The sequence below is a fragment of the Musca domestica genome, unplaced genomic scaffold (assembly GCF_030504385.1).
Source record: "Musca domestica strain aabys unplaced genomic scaffold, Musca_domestica.polishedcontigs.V.1.1 37, whole genome shotgun sequence".
Lineage (NCBI taxonomy): Eukaryota > Metazoa > Arthropoda > Insecta > Diptera > Muscidae > Musca > Musca domestica.
The window spans coordinates 8,065,693-8,091,488 of NW_026712321.1; the positions used below are offsets into that span (position 1 = coordinate 8,065,693).

Consider the following 25,796-nt stretch of genomic DNA (forward strand, 5'->3'; position numbering starts at 1 on the left):
GATGAGAAAACTCCTATTCAATCGGTGGCTGAATAGAAATTTTCTAAATACAGGATGGGATGAAAAAACTGCAAACAACTTCAGACTGGTGTCATTTGTAAGCCACTCTTCCGACAACTGTTAAAATTACTCTCATTATATTATTAAAAATTACAGCTCATTATATTATTACAAAGCATTTTGATAAAAATTTTCCAAAAAAAGTTATTCGTGATGGAATTCAAGCGGGATAGTGTGATTTCTTGATATTTTTGGATGGAAACCCAAAAGTGGCTATCGTTAGAGCATCGTTAGAGCTCCAGCATTTAAATGTGAATGAATCTTTTGCATCTCGTACCATCGCTCATTACGCGAGATACTGGTAGCCTATCCCGACGTCAGGGAAATAGACGGAAGAAAACAGCAGCAACATCAGCAGAAATGGTTTGAAAAGTAAAGAAGCGACTTGATCGTAACGCGCGTCGCATTGACCGAAAAAATGGCTCGTGAGCGTAAGAACATATCGCAATATTCCATTCGACAAATAATGAAACATAAGCTCGGGGTTAAGCCATTGAAATTCCAAAAAGTGCAAGAACTTACACCGCAACAGAAAGAAAATAGACTCAAAAGAGCTAAAGAGTTGCTTCGCTTGACCGAAAGTGGTGAACTGCTGAATTTGGTTTTCTCCGATGAGAAAACATTCGTTGTCCAGCAGTTGGTAAAAAAACAAAATGATCGTGTTTACTTGCCAAAGAGGTCAGTTGAAAATGTGCACCTTCGCTTGGCCACCAGAACTCAAGCGCCGGCCATGGTAATCGTGTGGGCCGCCAAAACAGCCTATGGTCGCTCTCCGCTCGCATTAATCGACCGTGGCATCAGAATAAATGTCGAATATTATCGCGAAAATATTCTGGAGGGTGTATTAAAGCCTTGTGCACCTTCCGTTAGCCACCAGAACTCAAGGGCCGGCCATGGTGATGGCGTTGGGGATTTTGGTGACCATTGGGCGCTGGAAATGAAGTGAGGAACCTCATTTTGTAACCATTCTTGGGTGGCGCGTGCCGAGTGCTGAGTCCTTTTAGAATGTCGAAGGTCTGCGGCCGAAATTATTGCCGCCATAACAGCCAATGGTCGCTCTCCGTTGGTATTAATCGATCGTGGCATCAGAATAAATGCCGAATATTATCGCGGAAATTTTCTGGAGGGTGTATTAAAGTCTTGGGCCCGCAAATATTTTGGCCGCAGACCTTGGACATTCCAACAGGACTCAGAACCATCGCACTCTGCACGCGCCACCCAAGAATGGTTACAAAATGAGGTTCCTCTCTTCATTTTCTGCGCCCAATGGATACAATCAATCTCCGGATACCAATCCGTTGGACTATTGTGTCTGGAGTTTTTTTAGGGAGCAAGGTTGGCACTAACAACACCAAAGTGTCGATCACCTCAAGGAAGCGCTTCGCCGGGAATGGACCAAAATACGGCAGAGCAACATTTGGGCAGCGTGTGACGGTTTCATTGGCCGTTTGATGGCCATAATTCGTGCCAAAGGTGACCAATTTAAACAAATCTAAATTTATTCTGAAATTTGAAGCTATTTCCGACCTTTTTTGATAGCAGTTTTCCTTCGGAAAATTCTGTTCAGCCTGGCTGAGTAGCATTTTCTCTTCGGAAAATTCTATTCAGCCTGGCTGAATAGCAGGTTTCCTTTGGAAAATTCTACTCAGCCCCTGGCTGAATAGTAGTTTTCCTTTGGAAAATTCTATTCAGCCGGGGCTGAATAGCAGTTTTCCTTCAAAGAATTCTATTCAGCCTGGCTTAATAGCAGTTTTAGTTCGGAAAATTTCCTTTAATAAAATTAAAAGAATAAAAAAAATATTCGGAAAATTCTATTATTTCGGAAAATTCTATTCAGCCTGGCTGAATAGCAGTTTTCCATCGAAAGATTCTATTCAGCATGGCAGTTTTCCTTCGGAAAATTCTATTCAGCCTCGGGCTGAATAGCAGTTTTCCTTCGGAAATTCTATTCAGCCTGGCTGAATAGCAGTTTTTCTTCGGAAATTCTATTCAGCCTGGCTGAATAGCAGTTTTTCTTCGGAAATTCTATTCAGCCTGGCTGAATAGCAGTTTTCCTTCGGAAAATTCTATTCAGCCCCGGAACGAATGGTAGTTTTCCCCTGCAGAATTCTATTCAGCCCGGGCTGAATAATAGTTTTCCCTTGGAAAATTCTGTTCAGGCCCGGAATAGTAGTAGTTCAGCCCCGGGCTGAATAGTAGTTTTCCATTGGAAAACCCAATTAGTTTTCCATTGAAACCCCCTATTTGTCTTTCTGATCAGTCTGTAACACCTGCAGCTGTTCTCTCATGTTCATTGTTAGCTGACAATCAGCTGTGCAGATTATCTGTCTGCCACCACCTATCTTGGTCTATATCTTCCTGATTTGGGTGTCATCAACTCTTCTCTTGGCTGGTTATCAGCTTAACGGGCAAAACAACTGGAACGTCTAAAGTGATATTTGCGCTTATCACCTTCACAAGTGATTAGCTTGGGGTAGGCAGGCAGACAGGCGGCAAACCAACAGACTAAGCGTTTTAAACAACATCGGACGATAATGACAGCAATGCGGTGATGATAAGTGATGGCATTAGAAGATAAGCAACAATGAAGTCAGGCAAACGGGCAAATTAAAACTGAGGTGGTAAAAACGTTCCAAATTATTTCCACCTTTACGATGGCAATCGGCTTGATCGGATCGGAGATCCAACATTACAACAATGATTTGTTTCCAAAAAAAAACTTTTTTAGGTTCATATTGGAATTCTGAAAATTGAAACGACCTTGACTGGGCCGCTACAGCCACATAAATTCCATTTAGGATTTCGTTTCCACGAACTTTGAATTACAGCTCAACACGAAGATATTAACAGTGGCGGCAGCGGCGGCGGCATTTTGTAATCAGTATTTTTTGTTGCTGCTGTTGTAAACTCATAACGTCAACCTTGACTTATCAGCCATCACGTTTTTTTTGGTTGTAATTTTGATGTGTGTGTGTGTGTTTTTTTTTCCTAATTTCAAATTACAACAAAATTGAAGTCGAGCGCGATTTGAGGTCGAGCGCGATTTGGGGGGCGTGAACAAATTACAAAAGTTTTTTTTCGATGAAGACAGAATGCCCTCAGCACTCGAATAAAACAATTATTGAAAGATTAATGAACTTTGTTGCTGCCCCATAATGGCACCAGATCTCAAATGAAACGGAATACAGGGTGAGATAAAAACAAACTGTTTTCTTCGGACGGGCCGAACTTTGAATACCCTCCACCATTTGGAGCAAATTTGTCAATTCTCAAAAACAATAAAATCCGTTAAAAATTCTGTTAAAATCTTAGAAATACCGAATGTAGCTGTTATATAAGGGTCAATACGACGACATGGACCTTAGAAGAAATCGGTGAATAATGTAGCTAAAGTCATCAAAATACCGAATATCGGAAGGTACCGTTATATGGAGGCTATACGAAGACGTGGACCTGCAAAGGCTATTTTCTGTCTTAGGCTGTTGTATCCATTACGAATTACAAATACCAAATTCGAAACAATTCTGATCAATATTGTCGCTAAAATCATCAAAATACCGAATATCGGGAGGTACCGTTATATGGGGACTATACCAAGACGTTGACCTGCACATACAATTTTTTGTCTTAGGCCGTAACATCCATTTCGAACTTCATATACCAAATTTGAAAGAATTCCGGTGAATAATGTAGCTAAAGTCATCAAAATACCGAATATCGGGAGGTACCGTTATATGGAGGCTATACGAAGACGTGGACCTGCAAAGACTATTTTCTGTCTTAAACTGTAGTATTCATTGCGAACTTCAAATACAAAATTTGAAACAATGCCGGTAAATAATGTCGCTAAAATCATCAAAATACCGAATATCGGGAGGTAACGTTATATGGGGGCCATACGAAAACGTGGACCTGCATAGACAATTTTCTGTCTTAGGCTGTTGTATCCATTACGAACATCAAATACCAAATTTGAAACAATTCTAATGAATATTGTCGCTAAAATCATTAAAATACCAAATATTGGGAGGTACCGTTATATGGGGGCTATGCGAAGACGTGGACCTGCACAGACAATTTTCTGTCTCAGGCATTAGTATCTATTACGAACCTCAAATACCAAATTTGAAACAATGCCGGTAAATAATGGCGCTAAAATCATCAAAATACCGAATATCGGGATGTACCGTTATACGGGGCCCATACGAAGACGTGGACCTGGACATACAATCTTGTGTCATAGCCTCTAGCACCCATTACGAACATCAAATGCCAAATTCGAAACAATTCTGATGAATATTGTCGCTAAAATCATCAAAATACCGAATATCGCGGGAGGTACCGTTATATGGGGGCTATACCAAAACGTGGACCTACATAGCCCATTTTCAATACCAAAAATCCTGCAGACATAATACACATTTGAGTAAAATTTTATCAATCTACTTCAATTCGTTCGGAAGCTAGACGGATTTCCACAGACGGACGGACACCGCTAAATCGACATAGAATTTTATATACCCTCCATACTATGGTGGAGGGTATAAAAACTGCAACAAAGTCAAACTCCATAATTTTTAATTTTTTTTAATTTTTCTAGAATGAAAGCAGAAAATGTCGGACATAGCATCCAATTTTAGAATAACTTTAGATTTGTTCGAATTGGTCACCTTTGGCACGAATTACGGCCTTCAAACGGCCACTGAAACCGTCACACGTTGCCCGAATGTTGCTCTGCTTTATTTCGGCCCATTCCCGGCGACGCGCTTGCTTGAGGTGATCGACACTTTGGTATTTTTTGGTGCCAACCTTGCTTTCCAAAATTCTCCAGACACAATAGTCCAACGGATTGGTATCCGAAGATTTTGGTGGCCATTTTGCGCTGGAAATGAAGCGAGGAACCTCATTTTGTAACCATTCTTGGGTGGCGTGTGCCGAGTGCTGAGTCCTTTTGGAATGTCCAAGGTCTGCGGCCAAAATGTTTGTGTGCCCAAAGCTTTAATACACCCTCCAGAATATTTTCGCGATAATATTCGGCATTTACTCTGATGTGAAAGAGCGACCATTGGCTGTTATGGTGGTCCACACCATCACCATGGCCATAGGTCGGTCTGTGGTCAGCTATGCGGTTCCAGTGTGGTCTGCGAATACTAGTGCTGCACAGTGGAAGCACATCCAGGAAGTGCCATAACGCTGCCCCCTGAGAACTGCGACAGGGTGCCTTTTCATGACACCAGTCGACCATCTGCATGAGGAGGCGAAAGTCCTTCCCTTACGTCAGCATAATCATATGCTTTCGTTGTAGAACCTGCTTAGGTGTTAGCGTAAGAGTCATCCCAACCATCATATGTGGTGGATAAATCTCCCTCCCCACCCAGGCGTTTCAGGAAGGTCTGAGTAGCATTCATACCGTTGCAGTTGCAGATGCTATTAGCAATTATAAAATAAATGCCGTCCTCGGAGTCCACCCCCCCCCCCCCCCCCCACTCCATTGCAGTTGAAGAACGCCAGCTGCCTAGATAAAACAGGGTAGTTTTGGCGCAATTACGTTCAGGATGGTGTTGTCGTCTCAATTCGTATTGGGCACGAATTGATGAAGATGTGCATGACGCCTGCCCGGCGTGTCATACAGGCCCGCACAATACGCTACACCTCTTTAATTGCATAGCCAAACCTACCCAACTCACTCCAGAAGATCTCTGGATACAGCCAATGAAAGTAGCCGAATTTCTTAACCTGGAGCTGGAATCAGATTAGAGAACGCAAACACTTGCATGTACTACTGCTACAGCAACAACAACAACCATGGCCGGCGCTTGAGTTCTGGTGGCCAACCGAAGGTGCACATTTTAAGCTGACCTCTTTGGCAAGTAAACACGATCATTTTGTTTGTTTACAAACTGCAGGACAACGAATGTTTTCTCATCGGAGAAACCGAAATTCGGCAGTTCACCAATATCGGCCAAGCGAAGCAACTATTTAGCTCTTTTGAGTCTATTTTCTTTCTGCTGCGGTGTTAGTTCTTGCACTTTTTTAAAATTTCAATGGCTTTACCCCGAGTTCATTTTCCAAAAATTTGCCGAATGGAATATTGCGATATGTTCAGCTCACGAGCCATTTTTCGGCTCGACTGCGACGCGGGGTTCAATCAAGTCGCTTTTTATACCCTACACCACAAGGTGGTCAGGGTATTATGTCTTTGTACATTTGTTTGTAACAGGCAAAAGGAAACGAGATAGACCCATAGTTCCTTTTGATGATCTGCATAGAATCACATTCTGAGTCGATTTATGCATGTCCGCCCGTCCGTCTGTCCGTCTGTCCATGTATTCATTTGTTTGACCCAAGGACGAACCCCATTGAAATTGGAGATAATCGGTCAAAATTTAGATATAGCTCCCATATATATCTTCGTCCGATTTGCCTTTTATTGTGCACCAAACGTGTAATATCAGCCCGAATAGTATGGAATTTTGCACTTACGATCAGATTGGACCTGAAAATAAGTATGCCAAATTTGATCGAAATCGGTTCAGATATAGCTATAGCTCTCCCATATATATCTTCGTCCGATTTGCCTTTTATTGTGCACCAAACGTGTAATATCAGCCCGAATAGTATGGAATTTTGCACTTACGATCAGATTGGACCTGAAAATAAGTATGCCAAATTTGATCGAAATCGGTTCAGATATAGCTATAGCTCTCATATATATTTTATCATCCGATTTGTTATTTTTGCCCTCCGCAGCCGTAATATGCATCCTGTAACCACAATATTTGGGGAAATATATCAAATACACCTCAGAAATACATTTGCTTAATTTTATCGAGATCGGTTCAGATTTGGATATAGCTCCCATATATAACTTCGTCCGATTTACCTTTGATTGTGCACCAAACGTCTAATATTTGCCAAAATTGGATGAAATTTGGCACTTATGACCGAAATGCGTCTAAAAGCTAGTATGTCAAATTTGGTAAAGATCGCTTCAGATATAGCTATAGCTCCCATATATACTGTTCATCCGATTTGTTATAATTGTTACCCACAGCCATAACATGCACTCCGTAACAACGATATTCAGGGAAATATATCAAATACAGCTCAGAAATATCTTTCCCAAATTTTATCGAGATCGGTTCCGACTTGGATATAGCTCCCATATATATTTTTATCCGATTTCAAGTTAATTGTGCACCAAATGGGCAATACAAGTCCGAATTTAAAAGCTACAAATGCTTCGGCATATTTAGTCCTTTGAACTATAAATTATAATTATAATCATAGCGTGTATGATTGAATTCTCCCATAAAAATTTTTAATTGTTATGCGGATTTAAACTAAATTAGCAAAGTGGTGTAGGGTATCATAAAGTCGGCCCCGCCCGACTTTAAGACTTTCTTTACTGGTTTAATTTTTCTTCCGTTCAATTCCTTGATGTCAGGCTACGCTACGGTAACGAGCGATGGTACGAGACACAAAAGATTTATTCACATTTAAATGCTGGAGCTGGTGCTCTAACGATAGCCACTTGTGGTTTTTGCAGACAAATATAAAGAAATCACACTATCCTGCTTGAATTCCATTACGAATAACTTTTGTCCTGGAGAATTCTCACCAAAATACTTTTGTACGCTTGTAAGGAATGTAATGAGCTGTCACTGGAATAATTTTAACAGCTGTCGGACGAGTGGCTTAGAAATGACAGCAGTCTGAAGTTGGTTGCAGTTTTTTTCATTTCACCATGTAAATGGATATCGAAAAAAATCCGCCAAACTCAAGTAATGTTCTCAATATGAAACCCAGATGAATATGAGGAGGAAAGTTTAAATTGAGCCCAGTTGAGTTTTCCTCCTTGTTTTTTTTTTTAGACGGGCTAAATAGTAGTGGTTGTCCACAAGAAATATTCTGTCCGTCCGTAAAATGTAGGAGGCTATCTGATACTCAATCCATCTGAATCTTAATTTTCGATAGAAATTTAGTATTCAACGCGTTTAAAAAAGAAGTACTCCCAATTCAAATAATTTTTTTTTTCCAATTTTTATTTATTTATTTATTTATTTATTTATTTATTTTTTTTTGCAATTTTACATCTCTCAATTTATCGGCTCAAGGTTAGGGGGGAAAGTAAGCAAACACAAGAGCACTCAAATTGCTACAGCAAATAAGCTTTTTTCCTCCATTTCTCATCATCTGCTTCTGAGTTAATGCCCCAACTGTAGAGGATTTTACAAAAGTGCCTAAATTGTTAATAAGCATCAAGGCGAATTGTCGAACCTCTTTGTCTTTTTTTAGAAGACTAAAAATAGCCGATAATAACCACCACCATCACCACAAAGCAAAGAGGAGGCAAAGAAAGACCTTGAAATCCGACATAATGGCACAGAACCCATAACGTGAAAGAAAGGAGGAAGGAAATTCGTGAGAACAGCTGCACCTACAATCCTGTCGGCAAAAAAACAGTAAAGAAAGTCTTAAAGTCGGGCGGGGCCGACTTTATGATACCCTACACCACTTTATGATTATAATTATAATTTAAAGTTCAAAGGACTAAATATGCCGAAGCATTTGTATCTTTTAAATTCGGAATTGTATTGCCCATTTGGTGCACAATTAATTTGAAATCGGATAAAGATATATATATATATATATATATATATATATATATACTAGCTGGCCCGGTCCGCGTTGCCGGCCCTTACTTTTAGTCTTTAATGCATATTTTTTTAAGCATTATAGAATTATGAAAGCGGCACAATTTTTATTATAAGTAAAATAACTCCATAGTAATTTCTAAATAGAAATAAACATTCATGGGAAAAATTATAATAGATAATAATCTACCGTCGGTTTTAGATATTTTGAATAGCCTGATCTTATTTTTCAGCCTAAGGCTATAATTGAGTGTTAAAAACCTGTATGATATAGAACTTCTATAATAGCCCCATGTGAAAACTCAGCTAAATTTTTGGTATTGAATTTCCAATGTTAAGAATATCGTGCTGCGTGGTATTTAGTTTTGTCCACCTCATAATTGAGGGCGGAATGATTTCAAAATAGTCAAAGATAATTGCTTTTTTACACCCATTACCGTGAAATATTAATTAATTTATTTTTGTCATTTAAATTGTGAGTTGGAGAACCCATAAAGTCCATATTTTTCATCATAGTATAATTCAATAACGAACAAAAAAATTAATATTCGTGATTTTTTCATGTTTCTGCCACAATTTGATATTTCGGAGTTTATGGCATGTAGATGTTAATCCCACATCTACGTTCCCAACCAATATTCTCTTGGGAGTTTCAAATTCAATAGTATATCAAATTTTCTTTTCTGACCAAACATTGGTTAGGAAAGCGGATTTGTGGGTACACTAATGTGAGAACTATACTCGAATAAATGCCTATGTGGACAATTATCTGAGGGACGATTCTCTATCCCAGAGTTGCCTAATACAATTTTTTAGCCAAATCAATTGATGAATGTGGTCAAGACCAAGATGGACTCTACTCCGAAAATTGAAAATATTATGAGAAGAGGTTTTTTACACCCTTAGAAACAAAGATGCCAAATAAAGGCCTAAAGATGAAAAAAATGTCGAAGACCCCGAACATGGCTTAAATTATATGATGGTTATACCAAAACATGATCATATTTTGTGAGGATGGTTTCTTATCAAATTAAAATGAGTGTGAGAAAAATGTGGTTAAAATGTAAACAATACTTGAAATAGGGTTGTACCCTTATCCGGGGGTCATATATCATGACCTGCAAAAGCGATTTAAAATATCTTGAAAGTTTAGGAACAATTTCTTTCTTTTTTCCTAAATGTCCAATTCGCTCTACCATTTAGCACCCTTTATATTCGGTATTTCACTGACTGCAGTTCCAATGAATTGCATTTTGAGTTCTCATTGGGCGGATTATTGCCATATGAAAGATGTAGGTCCACGTAGGTCACTCATTTTATTTTAAATATTATTCATTCAGATTTCAAGGCAATAAAAAATGTTCACTTCAATATAGTATGACAATTTGAAAAAAATCACACCAAAAAGAAATTTGTTATTAATATTTTTATTGGATACCATTCCAAAATTGTATGAATTGTCAAGCCGTTCTTTAGTTATACCTTATGTAATTTTTTCCCCGATTTGAGAATTTTTGCAATGAGATCTCTTTTTTCAAGATTTTTAGAAATTTTGACTTAAATTTGGAGTGACCGCGTTAAATTATTTCGATAACATCTATTTCGTTTCGCCACCACATAATTTGGTACTACACTTCAATGTAACCCTGCTTCTATTTCAGTTCTCAAGAAATCGAGTCAAAATTAATTGGTATTAATATTCGAATCAAAAAGAAAAAAAAAAATATTAAAAAAAAACACTACAAATGTACATTCGAAAAAAGTAAGTCAAAATAGAAAAAAAACATACAAAATAAAACATTACGATTGTACATTTCAGAAGTCAAAATGAAAATGTTAATATATCACATTTTTACGCGATTTTTTTGAATATTATCCTTTTCGGAAAAGAGACAATTCAGAATTTGTATGAATCGTTAAAATCAGATCAGCGGTTCTTGAGTTATAAGCGTAGTAACTAACACAACTTACATTTATATATATATATATATATATATATATATATATATATATATATATATATATATATATATATATATATATATATATATATATATATATATATATATATATATATATATATATATATATATATATATATATATATATATATATATATATATATATATATATATATATATCTATATATATAAATGTAAGTTGTGTTAGTTACATTTATATATATAGATATATATATATATATATATATATATATATATATATATCTGAACCGATCTTCACCAAATTTGACATACTAACTTCTAGATTAAATTTGGTCATAAATGCCAAATTTCATCCCATTTGGGCAAATATTAGACGTTTGGTGCACAATAAAAAGTAAATCGGACGAAGTTATATATGGGAGCTATATCCAAATCTGAACCGATCTCGATAAAATTTAGCAAATGTATTTCTGAGCTGTATTTGATATATTTCCCCAAAATATTGTTGTTGCATAGTGCATATTACGGCGGCGGTGAACAAAAATAACAAATCGGATGAACAATATATATGGGAGCTCTAGCTATATCTGAACCGATTTCGATCAAATTTATCATACATATTTTTAGGCCTAATTTGGGTGTATATGCAAAATTCCATTCCATTTGGGCAAATATTAGACGTTTGGTGCACAATAAAAGACAAATCGGACGAAGATATATATGGGAGCTATATCTAAATTTTGACCGACTATCTCCAATTTTAATAGGGTTCGTCCTTGGGCCAAACAAAAGATCTTTGCAAAATTTCATCTGGATCGGGCAAAAAAAGCGACCTGTACTTTGTTTACAAAAATACATGGACAGACGGACAGACGGACGGACGGACATGCATAAATCGACTCAGAATGTGATTCTATGCAGATCATCAAAAGGAACTATGGGTCTATCTCGTTTCCTTTTGCCTGTTACAAACAAATGTACAAAGACATAATACCCTGACCACCTTGTGGTGTAGGGTATAAAAAGCTATGGATCAGGAGCAGAACATTTCGAAGGCATTGCCTGTTCTACTCCCCTCCCACCCCCTATTTTTAAATCGTTAATGGCAACTACATTCTGAATAGTATAGGATTTTAGTATAAAAAGTCCTACGCCATGGATTTTGAATAGAAAATGTTGCTTCTCCTGCTGCAAACACTCAGACACACCCACACACACACCTGTAACAATTGTTGTTGTTTTTTTTTTTTTTTTCAACAAAATTTGTTGTTTTTCATTTCTATAAAATATTTTTATTTTCTAATTTATTTACAACGATGTCCTTGATATGCCATGAATTCCAAGTCCCCAGCATCGTTACCAGTCTTCAGCAGCATCCGCCCGGCAAGCAAACCTCCTTTCAACACTTTATTGTCGGCTAAGGACATTTCAGGAAATGTCAATTTGCACATCGTCGTGTCAGGAACGATGAATAGATTGTTTGCTGCATTTATTATTCAGGCGGAAGATAGAGAGAGAGAAAGGGAAAGAGTAAGAGAGAGAGATGAGAATCGTGTCCTCATCATGCACTGGGGGATAGGACGAAGTGAAAACAGATATTCAGGCAAGTTGAATAGAAGTTTACTTGGGAAGAAAACATTTGCGAGGTTTTTTTCAATACACAGCGATCTGAAAAATATTTTTAAGACACATGTAGGGAATTTTTTCCATATTTTTTGAATAATTCCAGACTTGTATGTTTATTTATAATGGCGGATTATTTGAAATCATGTAGTTGTTATACCCTCCACCATAGTATGGAGGGTAAATTAAGTTTGTCATACCGTTTGTAACACCTCGAAATATACATTTTAGACCCCACAAAGTATATATAGTCTTGATCTGCATAAAATTCTATGTCGATCTAGCGATAGCCGTCAGTCTATACATCAGTCCGTCTGTGGAAATCACTCTAGCTTCCGAACGAAGTAGATTGATAAAATTTTACTCAAATGTGTATTATGTCTGCAGAACTTTTGGTATTGAAAATGGGTCATGTAGGTTCACGTTTTGGTATAGCGTCCATATAACGGCACCTCCCGATAATCGGTACTTTGATGATTTTAACGACATTATACACCGAAATTGTTTCAAATTTGGTACTTGAAGTTCGTAATGGATATTACAACCTATGACGGAAAATTGTCCGTACCGGTCCACTTCTTCGTATAGCCCGCATATAACTTTACCTTCCGATATTCGGTATTTTGATGATTTTAGCGACATTACTCACCGGAATTGTTTCAAATTTGGTATTTGAAGTTCGCAATGGATACTACAGCCTGTGACAGAGAATTGTCCATGCAAGTCCACTCCTTCGTATATCCCCCATATAACGGCACCTCCCGATTTTCGGTATTTTGATGATTTTAGCGACATTAATAACCGAAAATATTTCAAATTCGGTATCTGAAATTCGAAATAAATACTACAGTCTGTGACAGAAAATTGTCAGTGCAGGTCTAGGTCTTCATATAGCCCCCATATAACGGCATCTCGCGATATTCGGTATTTTGATGATTTTAGCGATATTCTTCACCGGAATTGTTTCAAATTTGGTATTTGAAGTTCGTAATGGATATTACAGCCTTTGACAGAAAATTATCAGTGCAGGGCTAGGTCTTCATATAGCCCCCATATAACGGCATCTCGCGATATTCGATATGTTGATGATTTTAGCGACATTATCCACCGAAAATGTTTCAAATTTGGTATTTGAAGTTCGTAATGGATACTACAGCCTACGACAGAAAATGGTCTGTGCACGTCCACGCCCATATAACGGCACCTCGCGATATTCGGTATTTTTGTGATTTAAGCGACATTTTTCACCGGAAATGTTTCAAATTTGGTATTTGAAGTTCGTAATGGATACTAAAACCTATGACAGAAATTTGTACGTGCAGGTCCACTCCTTCGTATAGCCCCCATATGATGGTACCTCCCGATATTCGGTATTTTAATGATTTTAGCGACATTCTTCACCGGAATTGTTTCAAATTTGGTATTTGAAGTTCGTAATGGATATTACAGCCTTTGACAGAAAATTATCTGTGCAGATCCATGTCTTCGTGTAGCCCCCATATAACGGTACCTCCCGATATTCGGTACTTTGATGATTTTAGCGACATTATTCACCGACTTTTTTCGTCAATTTTCGTATTTGAATATTCTAATGGCTTATGACAAAAATTGCCTATGCAGATCCACGTTGTCGTATAGACCTCATATAACAACTACATTCGGTATTTTTAAGATTTTAACAGAATTTTAACCGGATTTTATTTTTTTGAAAATTGGTTATGATCGGATCAGATTTGGATATAGCTCCCATATATATCTTCAACCGATTTCGGGTTAATTGTGCACCAAATGGCCAATATAAGTCCTAATGACCTGAATTTTGGCACATCCGAGCGAATTCAGTCTAGAAATAAGTACTTCAAATTTGGTGAAAATCGGTTCAGATATAGCTATAGCTCCCATATCTAAGTTTTAGCCGATTTGGTGTTTAAGTCCCTCACATTCGTAATATGCACCCCACAAGAATAATATTTGGTACCAGATATCAGATACAGCCCAGAAATGTCTCTGCCGAAGTTTATCAAGATCGGTTCAGATTTGGATATAGCTCCCATATATATCTTCAACCGATTTCGGGTTAATTGTACACCAAATGGCCTATATAAGATTTAAAGTCCTCAATTTTGGTACATCCAACCGAATTTAGTCTAGAAGCAAGTACATCAAATTCGGAGAAAATCGGTTCAGATATAGTTATAGCTCCCATATATAAGTTTCAGCCGATTTGGGGTTTTAAGTCCCTCACATCCGTAATATGCGTTCGACAACAATGATATTTGGTACCAGATATTTTATAAATCTCTGAAATACCTTTGCCAAATTTTATTAAGGTCGGTTCGGATTTGGGTGTATATCCTATATATATATCTTCAAACGATTTCGGGTTAATTCTGCACTAAATGGTCAATATCTGTTCGAATAACCTGAATTTTGCCACATCCCAGGGAATTAATTCTAGAAGCAAGTACATTGAATTCGGAGAAAATCGGTTCAGATATAGCTATAGCTCCCATATCTAAGTTTCAGCCGATTTTGTGTTTAAGTCCCTCACATTCGTAATATGCATTCGACAACAATGATAGTTGGTACCAGATATTTTATAGAGCTCTGAAATACCTTTGCCAAATTTTATCGAGATCGTCTCAGATTTAGATATAGCTCCCATATATATATATATATATATATATATATATATATATATATATATATATATATATATATATATATATATATATATATATATATATATCCCTTAATCCGATTTCAGGTTTATTGTGCAAATAATGGCTAATATCATACATACGTTTCCATTTTATGGAACTCGGCTCCGATATATATTACTTAAATATAATCCTTCTCGAAGTGATATCATGCACTCTTTAGCAATTTTTTTGGTATAAAAAATTAAAATGTCTCCGTCAAATGTAGGGAAAATCCATTCACAATTGGATATGCCTCCCCCATATATCCGTTCCCTCTGGAACCAAACTATAACTGCCCTAAAGCCAAAGGTTGATAGGTGGTATGATCTACTTCAAATAAATTCTTTTGTTACGGGAGCTCTACTACATATGTGTAGTTGTGTAGGGTATTATGTAGTCCGTCCCGCCCGACTTTTGGCTTTTCCCTAATGGTTTATTAACAGATTATTTTTTAATTTTTTTTATAACATTATTTTTTAAAAAATATTATTTTTTTTTTAATTTTTTCAAAAATATTAAAAAAATGAGTTAAAAATAAATATTAGAAAATAATTTAAAAAATGCTGTATATCATTTTCAATTTTTTTTTTCAAATTTAAATATTTTTTCATTTTTTTTAAATATTTAAAAAAAATTTTTTTTTTTTTAACTTTAGATAGTTTTTTCATTTTTTTAAATACTTAATAAATATTCTTATTTCTAAGAATCTGTTTTTTTTACTATTATTTGTTAAGTATTTCATTAAAATTTAAATAAATATTCAAATTTTTTTCTCTCCCTATTTCCAGCTCAAAAATACCCAGTTTTCTCCATATTTGGCTAGCATTTCCACACATCACTCACCAAGTAAGTATTTTGTTTTATTGTGACATATCTGACTGTCTATCCGTCTCTCCGACTGTTTAGATATTTAAAACCGAACCGGAAACCATTTCGCTTTAAATGGCAATTTGAAATACCAAAACATTTCAAGTTGTTTTTAAAATAGACTCACAAACTAAATATAGATTTTAGAGTGAAAAAAATTAAGAAAAACAACAACAATGTCGACAACGACGGTATCGACCTGCCGGCCACCACCATCGGAATCATCTACGACGTCATCACACCATCAGAGCTGACAATAAATGCACTTGACATAGTCTCCTTTTATATTTTTGGTTGAAAGATTTTGAAAATAATATTCAAAGAAAAAACAACAAAATATTTATTTTTGAATGTGTTGTTGTTGGTGTTGTTATTTTGTGAGAAAATTAATAATAATACGTAAATTTTATATGCGATTCAATATTTGCATGTTTTTTTCGAGTGGTGCAAAATCTGTTGGTAGAAAATGGTGGGATTGTTTTTCGTAAAAATGTTAAAAGGGGAAGGCCATTGCAGGCGTCATTGGGAACCTATTTTGGTAGATATTTTTGTATGGACCCACAGATATATACAGAAGACCTAAGGTCTTCTACTTCTACACAGAGAAGAAGAGGAAGAAGACCTAAGATCTTCTACTTCTACATAGAGAAGAAGAAGTAGACCTAAGGTCTCCTACTTCTACACAGAGAAGAAGAAGAAGGCTTAAGGTCTTCTACTTCTACGCAGAGAAGAAGAAGAAGACCTAGGGTCTTCTACTTCTACACAGAGAAGAAGAAGAAGACCTAAGGTCTCCTACTTCTACACAGAGAAGAAGAGGAAGACCTAAGGTCTTCCACTTCTACACAGAGAAGAAGAAGAAGACCTAAGGTCTTCTACTTCTACACAGAGAAGAAGAAGAAGACCTAAGGTCTTCTACTTCTGTATAGAGAAGAAGAAGAAGACCCAAGGTCTTCTACTTCTACACAGAAAAGAAGAAGAAGACCTAAGGTCTTCTACTTCTACACTGAGAAGAAGAAGAAGACCTAAGGTCTTCTACTTCTACACAGAGAAGAAGAAGAAGACCTAAGGTCTTCTACTTCTACACAGAGAAGAAGAAGAAGACCTAAGGTCTTCTACTTCTACACAGAGAAGAAGAAGAAGACCTAAGGTCTTCTACTTCTGTATAGAGAAGAAGAAGAAGACCCAAGGTCTTCTACTTCTACACAGAAAAGAAGAAGAAGACCTAAGGTCTTCTACTTCTACACTGAGAAGAAGAAGAAGACCTAAGGTCTTCTACTTCTACACTGAGAAGAAGAAGAAGACCTAAGGTCTTCTACTTCTACACAGAGAAAAAGAAGGCCTAAGATCTTCTACAGGGTGAGATAAAGAAAAACGGCAACCAACTTCAGACTGCTGTCATTACTAAGCCACTCGTCCGACAGCTGTTAAAATTATTCCACTGGCAGCTCATTATATTGTTTACAAGCATTCCAAGGCATTTTGCTGGGAATTTTCCCGAAAAAAGTTATTCGCGATGGAATTCAAGGGTGATAGTGTGCGATTTCTTTATATTTGTCTGCAAAAATCACAAGTGGCTCTCGTTAGAGCACCAGCTTCAGCATATAAACGTGAATAAATCTTTTGTGTCTCCTACCATCACTCGTTATCGTGATACTGGTAGCGTAGCCCGATGTCAAGAAAGTGGAAGAAAAAACAGCAGCAACATCAGCAGAAATGCTTTGAAAAGTAAAGAAGCGACTTGATTGAAACCCGAGTCGCAGTCGAGCCGAAAAATGGCTCGTGAGCTGAACATGTCGCAATATTTCATTCGGCAAATTTTGAAAAAAGAGCTCGGGGTAAAGCCATTGAAATTCCAAAAAGTAGAAGAACTTACACCGCAACCGAAAGAAAATAGGCTCAAAAGAGCTAAAGAGTTGCTTCGTTTGGTCGAATGTGGGGAACTGCCGAATTTAGTTTTCTCCGATGAGAAAACATTCGTTGTCCAGCCGTTTGTAAACAAACAAAATGATCGTGTTTACTTGCCAAAGAGGTCAGCTTAAAATGTGCAACTTCGGTTGGCCACCAGAACTCAAGCGCTGGCTATGGTTATTTTTGTTGTTGTAGCAGTAGTACATGCAAGTGTTTGCATTCTCTAATCTGGTTCCAGCTCCAGGCTTAGAAATTCGGCTACTTTAATGGGCTGTATCCAGAGATCTTCGGGAGTAAGTTGGGTAGGTTTGGCTGTGCAATTAAAGAGGTGTAGCGTATTGTGCGGGCCTGTATCACACGTCGGGCAGGCGTCACGCACATCTTCATCAATTCGTGCCCAATACGAATTGAGACGACTAAACCATGCTGAACGTAATTGCGCCAAAACTACCCTGGTTTGTGTAGGCAGCTGACGTTCTTCAGCTGCAATGGAAGGGGGGTGTACACCTAGGACGGCATTCATTTTATAATTGCTAATGGCTTCTGCGACTGCAACGGTAAGAATGCCACTCAAACCTGCCTGATAGGCTTCTTGATCTAGAGGTTCTCTCTTGTAGCGTTGGACCACCCTCTCTAGATCATGTATGTCCTCCCCGACACGCCTGGCTGGGGGAGAATTATCCACCATATGATGGTTGAGATGACTCTCACGGTAACACCCAAGCAGGAACTGCAACGAAAGCATATGATTATGCTGATGCAAGGGAAGGACTATCGCCTCCTCATGTAGATGGTCCACTGGTGTCATGAGAAGGCACCCTGTCGCAGTTCTGAGGGCAGCATTCTGGCAGGTCTGGATGTGCTTCCACTGTGTAGCACTAGTATTCGCAGACGACACTGGAACCGCATAGCTGACCACAGACCGTCCCATGGCCATGGTGATGATGTGGGCCGCCATAACAGCCAGAGGTCGCTCTCTCGCATCAGAATAAATACCGAATATTATCGCGAAAATATTCTGGTGGGTGTCTGAAAGCCTTAAGCTCGCAAACATTTTGGCCGCAGACCTTGAACATTCCCAACAGGACTCAGCATCATCGCACTCAGCTCGCGTCACCCAAGAATGATTTCAAAATGAGGTTCTTCATTTCTTTTCATTTCCAGCGCCCAATGACCACATAAAATCTCCGGATACCAATCCGTTGGACTATTGTGTCTGGAGTGTTTTGGAGAGCAAGATTGGCACTAAAAAAACGCCAAAGTGTCGATCACCTCAAGCAAGCGCTTCACCGAGAATGGGCCAAAATACCGCAGAGCAACATTCGGACAGTGTGTGACGGTTTCATTGGCCGTTTGAAGGCCATAATTCGTGCCAAAGGTGACCAATTCGAACAAATCGAAATTGATTCTAAAATTTGATGCTATTTCCGACCTTTTTTGCTTTCATTCAATAAAATTTAATAACAAGTTAAAAAAAAATTAAGTTCGGCCGGGCCGAACTTTTAATACCCTCCACCTTAGAGTAAAGGAAACATTAGAACCCATTATGACCCACACATACCAATTTTTGACAAATCCGAAGAGAAATATGGCAAAAATCATCAAAATACCGAATATCTGGAGGTACCGTGGACCTATACGCACAATGTTTCGCCAGCGCAGCTAGAACCCGTTATGACCAACAAATACCAATTTTTAGACAAATCCGCGGAGAAATGTGTCAAAAATCATCAACATATCGAATATCTGGAGGTACCGTGGACCTATACAATGTTTCGCCACCGCAGCCAGAACCCATTATGACCAACAAGTACCAATTTTTAGACAAATCCGTGAAAAATGGGGCAAAAATCATCAAAATACCAAAAATCGGGTGTTACCGTTATAAGGGGGCAATACCAAAGCGTGGACCCATAAATCGCCACACGAACTTGCACCGACCTACAAATACCAATTTTCAGACAAATCCGTGAAAAAATGTGGCAAAAAATCATCAAAATACCGGATATCGGGAAGTACCGTTATATAGGGGCTATACCAAAACGTGGACCTATATATACCATGTTCTGCCACCGGAGCTAAAACCCATTACGAACTGCAAATACCAATTTTCAGACAAATCCACGAAAAATGGGTGCGAAAATCATCAAAATACCGGATATCGGGAGGTACCGTTATATGGGGACTATACCAAAGCGTGGACCCATAAATACAATATTTCCCCACACGAACTAGGACCCATTGCGAACAACAAATACCAATTTTCAGACAAATCCGAGTAAAAATATGGCAAAAATCGTCAAAATACCGAATACCGGGAGGTACCGTTGTATGGGGACTATACCTATATATACCATGTTCCGCCACCGGAGCTAAAACCCATTGCGAACTACAAATATCAATTTTCAGACAAATCCGTGAAAAATTTTGGCAAAAAATTATCAAAATCGGTAGGTACCGTTATGTGGGGACTATACCAAAACGTGGACCGATATATCTTATTTTCAATACCAACCAACCTAGACACAATACAAATTGTTCCGCTTAATTTTGACGCTATACGTCAAATAATGTGGACTGTATCGTGATTTTAACAGTCAGGCGGACGGACACATTTCCAAGGTGGAGGGTATAAAAAATGTAAAAATTATGGCGTTTGACTTTGTTGCAGTTATTTTTTTATCTCACCCTGTACTGCTATTATTAAAAAATTTTGTTTAAAATCGGTTATGGCTTCTTTGGTATAGGGTACCACACAATTCGGCCCTGCTAAATAATTTGTAACAAATATTTGTGGCATTTATTTTTCAAATTTTCACGGTTCACATGATTCGGATGTGTCATCATCATTCCGGCACTTCTTTACATTTTGAATTTGTCGGTTTTAATGACCCAGATTTTGTTTTTTTTTTTTTTTTTTTGAAAAGTGTCATATGATTTATTGGCTGATTACAACGGCATGGCGAACCCATTTTGTTTTTGGGCCGCAGACAAATTTATGAAAATTTCACAGCAGGTGATGAAAAAATAGAGAGAAAAAAACAACCAACCCAAAAATAGAAAACTATAAATTTGAAAAAAAAAAAAAATAAATAAAAATAAAAATGCCAATTAAAAGTTCAAAAATTACAAAGTGTTTTCAACAAATTACGATATAATTTAAAAATAATTTCAAATTTAAATTAAAAACAAATATTCCTACAAAGTTTAAATAATGTTCTTGGTTGAGTCTTCCTTAGCGTCCTCTTGTGCATTATTATTTTCTTTCTTCTGTATTGGTGTCGCTGCTGCAAATACTTCTCAAGTACCATTGCCCAAGTGCATACTTCAAATTATTTCCAAATATGTCCCTGACCTTCAATGGCGTTTGTGTTCTTCCTTCATTTCTGCCGTCCTTCCTTCCTTCCATGCATTCTTTCTGTCTTTCCTTCCTAATTGATGTTCGTTTTTCCATTACATTGGGTATGTTTACTCACACACACATACACAAATTTCCGCATCTTGAAAGGCAAATGAACGAATAAAATGTGGTCTTGGATAAAGCTTAAAACGGATATTTTTTCAAAATCAAGGATGTTTTTTTCAAAATCCAGTTTTTTTTTTTTCAAAATCAATGAATTTTAAAAAAAACTTTTTTTCAAAATCGAGAATTTATTAAAAAAATCCTTCATAATTTCGAAAATTTCTTTCCTGGATTTTTTATACCCTCCACCATAACTTTGCCATTCCGTTTGTAACTCCTCGAAATACTCATGTAAGATCCAACAAAGTATATATATTCTTGATCAGCGTAAAATTCTATGTCGATTTAGCGATGTCCGTCTGTTAAGTTCGTAAATGGGTCATGTAGGTCCACGTTTTCATATAGCCCCCATATAACAGTACCTCCCAATATTCGGTATTATGATGATATTAACGACATTATTCACCGGAATTGATTCAAATTTAGTATTTGAAGTTCCAAAGGGATACTACAGCCAAAGACAGAAAATTGTCTCTGCAGGTCCACGTTTTCATATAACCCCCAAATAACGATACCTCCCGATATTCGGTATTTTGATGATTTTAGCGAGATTATTTCAAATTTCGTATTTGAAGTTCGTAATGGATACTGCAGCCTAAGTCAGAAAATTGTCTGTGCAGGTCCACATTTTGGTATAGCCCCATATAATAGTACCTCCCTATATTGATGATTTTAGGTACATTATTCACCGATTTTTTTTCTTCAAGTTTCTCTTTTCAATATTGTAATGGCTTATGACAAATACTACCTATGCAGCTCCACGTCGTCGTATAGACCCCAATATGACGGCTACATTTGGTATTTGTAAGATTTTAACAGAATTCAACAGATTTTATCTTTTTTTTTTGAAAATTGCTAAATTCGTTCCAAATGGAAGACCTTAGTTCTTCTCCTTCTCTGTGTAGAGGTAGAAGACCCCGGGTCTTCTTCTTCTATGTGTAGAAGTAGAAGACCCCAGGTCTTCTTCTTCCCTGTGTGGAAGTAGAAGACCTTAGGTCTTCTTCTTCTCTGTGTGGAAGTAGAAGACCTTAGGTCTTCTTCTTCTCTGTGTGGAAGTAGAAGACCTTAGGTCTTCTTCTTCTCTGTGTGGAAGTAGAAGACCTTAGGTCTTCTTCTTCTCTATGTGGAAGTAGAAGACCTTAGGTCTTCTTCTTCTCTGTGTGGAAGTAGAATACCTTAGGTCTTCTTCTTCTCTGTGCAGAAGTAGAAGACCCTAGGTCTTCTTCTTCTTCTTCTCTGTGTAGAAGTAGAAGACCCTAGGTCTTCTTCTTCTCTGTGTAGAAGTAGAAGACCCTAGGTCTTCTTCTACTTCTCTGTGTAGAAGTAGAAGACCCTAGGTCTTCTTCTACTTCTCTGTGTAGAAGTAGAAGACCTTAAGTCTTCTTCTTCTTCTCTGTGTAGAAGTAGAAGACCCTAGGTCTTCTTCTCTGTGTGGAAGTAGAATACCTTAGGTCTTCTTCTTCTCTGTGTAGAAGTAGAAGGCTTTAGGTCTTCTTCTTCTCTGTGTAGAAGTAGAAGACCTTAGGTCTTCTTCTCTGTGTAGAAGTAGAAGACCCTAGGTCTTCGTGAACGAAATAGGTGATAATTATAAATTCTATGGTATTTTGTTCCTGCCATTAGAGGTATTACTGTATAATACATAATAATAATGAAATGGCAATTAAAATGATGCAATATTCGCAGTATCTGTGTTTGTAGATCTCTTGCTAATCGATATTAGAATAGAAAACATTTTTTAATGCTTCAATGATGACGATTTGCAAAATTTTTGGCACATTAGCATAAATTACTTCATAAAATGGAGGACAATTCAAATTCAAAATATAGTTAATAATATAGTTTGTGGTTGCCATTCGAGTACGGAAGATGAAGCTCATAGTCATACATTTAATATTCACATTGTATATAATCGCTTCGATTGAGGTTAGTTTTTATAATTTCAAAATTTACAATAGTTTGAGAAAAAAGGAGAAGAAATTTGAAGTTATTAAAATTAAATTTAATATTTTTTCATTCTCTGCGCTGATTTTCCCATTTTTAGTCCTCCACCAGACGTTTCAATTTCGTTCTGACCGAATATTTTTGTAAAAATTTCACGAGTTTGGCCCGTTTCTCAAATTGTGGTTTCATTACACCAGATAAACCTAATATCTTTTATCTGAATCAGCAGGCCGTGTTCGAACGTGATTTGGGTACAAAGTTCTATGTACGAATATGGTTTCACTTCCGGCAGGGGAGTATGCGTAACAGTATTCGAATTATGGATTTGAAATTTAAATTTTGTGACATTTGGGATGGATCGACGGAAAATCGCCTGCTCAAGACAATCTTGAGTGAAGTTCGTAGGACATCGAATCTGCCGCATATGTGTCCGGTAAAAGGGGTGAGTTATGGGATGAGTTTTGTAATTTGGATTTTCTTATTGGAATTTCTTTGTTTCTAGAATTTCTTGTATAAAATGGAAAATTTCACCGTCACCGATAAGTTTGTGCCCACCTATGCTCCGTTTATGAATTTCACCGTTGCCCTGGAGTTTCTGGAGAATGACAAACTTTTTGCCATCACAAAAGTCTCCGGAGCTGTGGCACCGAAATGATATGCAATTTTCGAAAAATATATAAAAAAGTGATGAAAAATAATAAAATTTTTAATTGGAAACATACAACTCAAGTTGATCGTTATCGATATCGAATTTCGATAAATATTCTATAAAACATCAGTGAAGAATTAGCTACAAAATAGTTATCGATTAACAATGAATGGGTTTATTGCTGAGCGATAAATTTTATCCCTTTTCGATAACTTATCGATTAATAACTATTATGTATAAACCATTTACGAGAAATTTTCTGTAGAATCTTTTTTGCTTATCGATAATGTTAGCTTGAAATCTTTATAGCTGAATGATGATCGATAAATATTTTAAAGCAAAGATGTCAGTAGTCGATTTTCGATACATTTTCTATAAAGCACTTATCAATCACTAACCAGTTTTCAGTAAGAGAGTTTTATATTCACAAGCAATAGACAATCACGGAGGAATTTTCTGACACCTTTTTTTCGATAAATTGTTATTTGAATATGGTCGAATGGCATTTTAGAGTGAAGTTATTATAATCGATTTGCGGCAAACATTTATCGACGACCATCAAATCTTCTATATTTATCAAGTAATGATACGATCGAGTCATCGAGTAATGATACGATTATATAAAAAGTAGATCGATTAACGGAAAATTATTTCCGACCTCCATAAACTATTCAAAGAACATTCATTGTTAAGCGATAATCGATAAATATCCTAAGTCAAAGAAAGCAGTGAACAATAAATATTACATATGGATAAGTTATCGACGTTCCATACATATTTTATAGCACGCCTTTTTAATCGGTTGAGAGTTATCGGTCACCGATAACATTTCATATAAGACGGGTGCAAATTTAATAGAAGATTAGTAGTTAAGGGATTATTATTATCAAATATTCTAAAGAAAAATTATCGATTAATATTTTATTGTTAAGTTATCGATAGATATTCTATTAAATAAATATGATATGTCAAAGATATCTGTAATCGGTAAACACATACTAGTATTTTATATATTTTACTACAATGTTATTGGTTATCGATAAATTGGCTATACCAAACTTATTTGTAAACGGCAAATATTCTATACAAAATTTATCGCTTATCGATAGATGTTTTATAGAAAATTAAAAGTGGTATGTTCTATAGGAAATTTTCTATAGGAATTTTTTTTTCGATATCATAAAGGAAAAGTAGGTCGTTCAGAAATTTCAAAGTTCGAAAAAATATATTCAGTATTCAATCAACGAGATATATTTCGATATTTTCTCACCGCTCAATTTTCATTGGATCAATACACTCAATTATAAATAAAGTATATTGATCGATTCATTTTTAGTCTGCTCCAGAATGTAAAGGTTTCTACTACGATAACCGATTTCCGAAGAACCCATATCGAAGAAAATTGCGAAGCTAGTAGATCCTGTTAGAACGGAGCAATTATAAAGAAATGTTACCAGTAATCGATAAATGTTTTAATGATATGGTAAAGTTATCGGTAACTGATAAGGAACTATAGAATATTAATATTCTATAGCCCTTTATCAGTTACCGATAACTTTACCATATCAATAGAACATTTATCGATTACTGGTAATTTATCGTTCGTTAATAGAAGTTTAATAGAAAAAAAAAATCGGCATCCGATAAATCTTTTAGAGCAAATTTATCAAATGTCACGTTAATATTTATTTACGTATTTCACAAATTTCATTTGCTAAACAAAAACAATACGCATTTACTTCCTTGGCCCTAAACTGCGTCTTAATCTCCAAAAACAATTGACTTTTACTTCCTGCGGAAAAAAAAATGCTCCACCTGAGCACACGGAAATTCGCATTAGTAGGCTTGCCTCCTATTAATCTTTGCTTGTTTTCTTTCCTCCAAAAGAATCCAAACAAGCAAACAAACCAACAACAATAATAA

At 36.7% G+C, this 25,796-nt stretch overlaps 2 protein-coding genes across 2 annotated transcripts in view; both read left to right on the top strand.

Annotated features, from left to right (window-relative positions):
* The first annotated feature begins 15,773 nt into the window (after window positions 1–15,773).
* The window catches only part of LOC101889145 (uncharacterized), a 67,218-nt gene continuing 57,195 nt past the window's right edge, over window positions 15,774–25,796 (top strand). Inside the window, exon 1 of the mRNA XM_020038558.2 lies at window positions 15,774–15,831. The gene's annotated coding sequence lies outside the window, so the exon portion shown is untranslated. The remainder of the gene's footprint in view (window positions 15,832–25,796) is intronic.
* LOC105262145 (uncharacterized) lies at window positions 23,116–23,934 on the top strand. Its single transcript, XM_020038560.2, has 3 exons — window positions 23,116–23,206; window positions 23,325–23,666; window positions 23,727–23,934. The coding sequence occupies exons 1-3, from the start codon at window positions 23,150–23,152 to the stop codon at window positions 23,877–23,879; spliced, it is 552 nt and encodes a 183-aa protein (XP_019894119.1). The 5' UTR covers window positions 23,116–23,149; the 3' UTR covers window positions 23,880–23,934.

Coding starts and splice junctions, on each gene's coding strand:
- LOC105262145 (XM_020038560.2), top strand. CDS start 23,150: ATGAAGCTCATAGTCATACATTTAATATTCACATTGTATATAATCGCT. Junction 23,207..23,324: donor ATATAATCGCTTCGATTGAG/GTTAGTTTTTAT, acceptor TCCCATTTTTAG/TCCTCCACCAGACGTTTCAA. Junction 23,667..23,726: donor ATATGTGTCCGGTAAAAGGG/GTGAGTTATGGG, acceptor CTTTGTTTCTAG/AATTTCTTGTATAAAATGGA.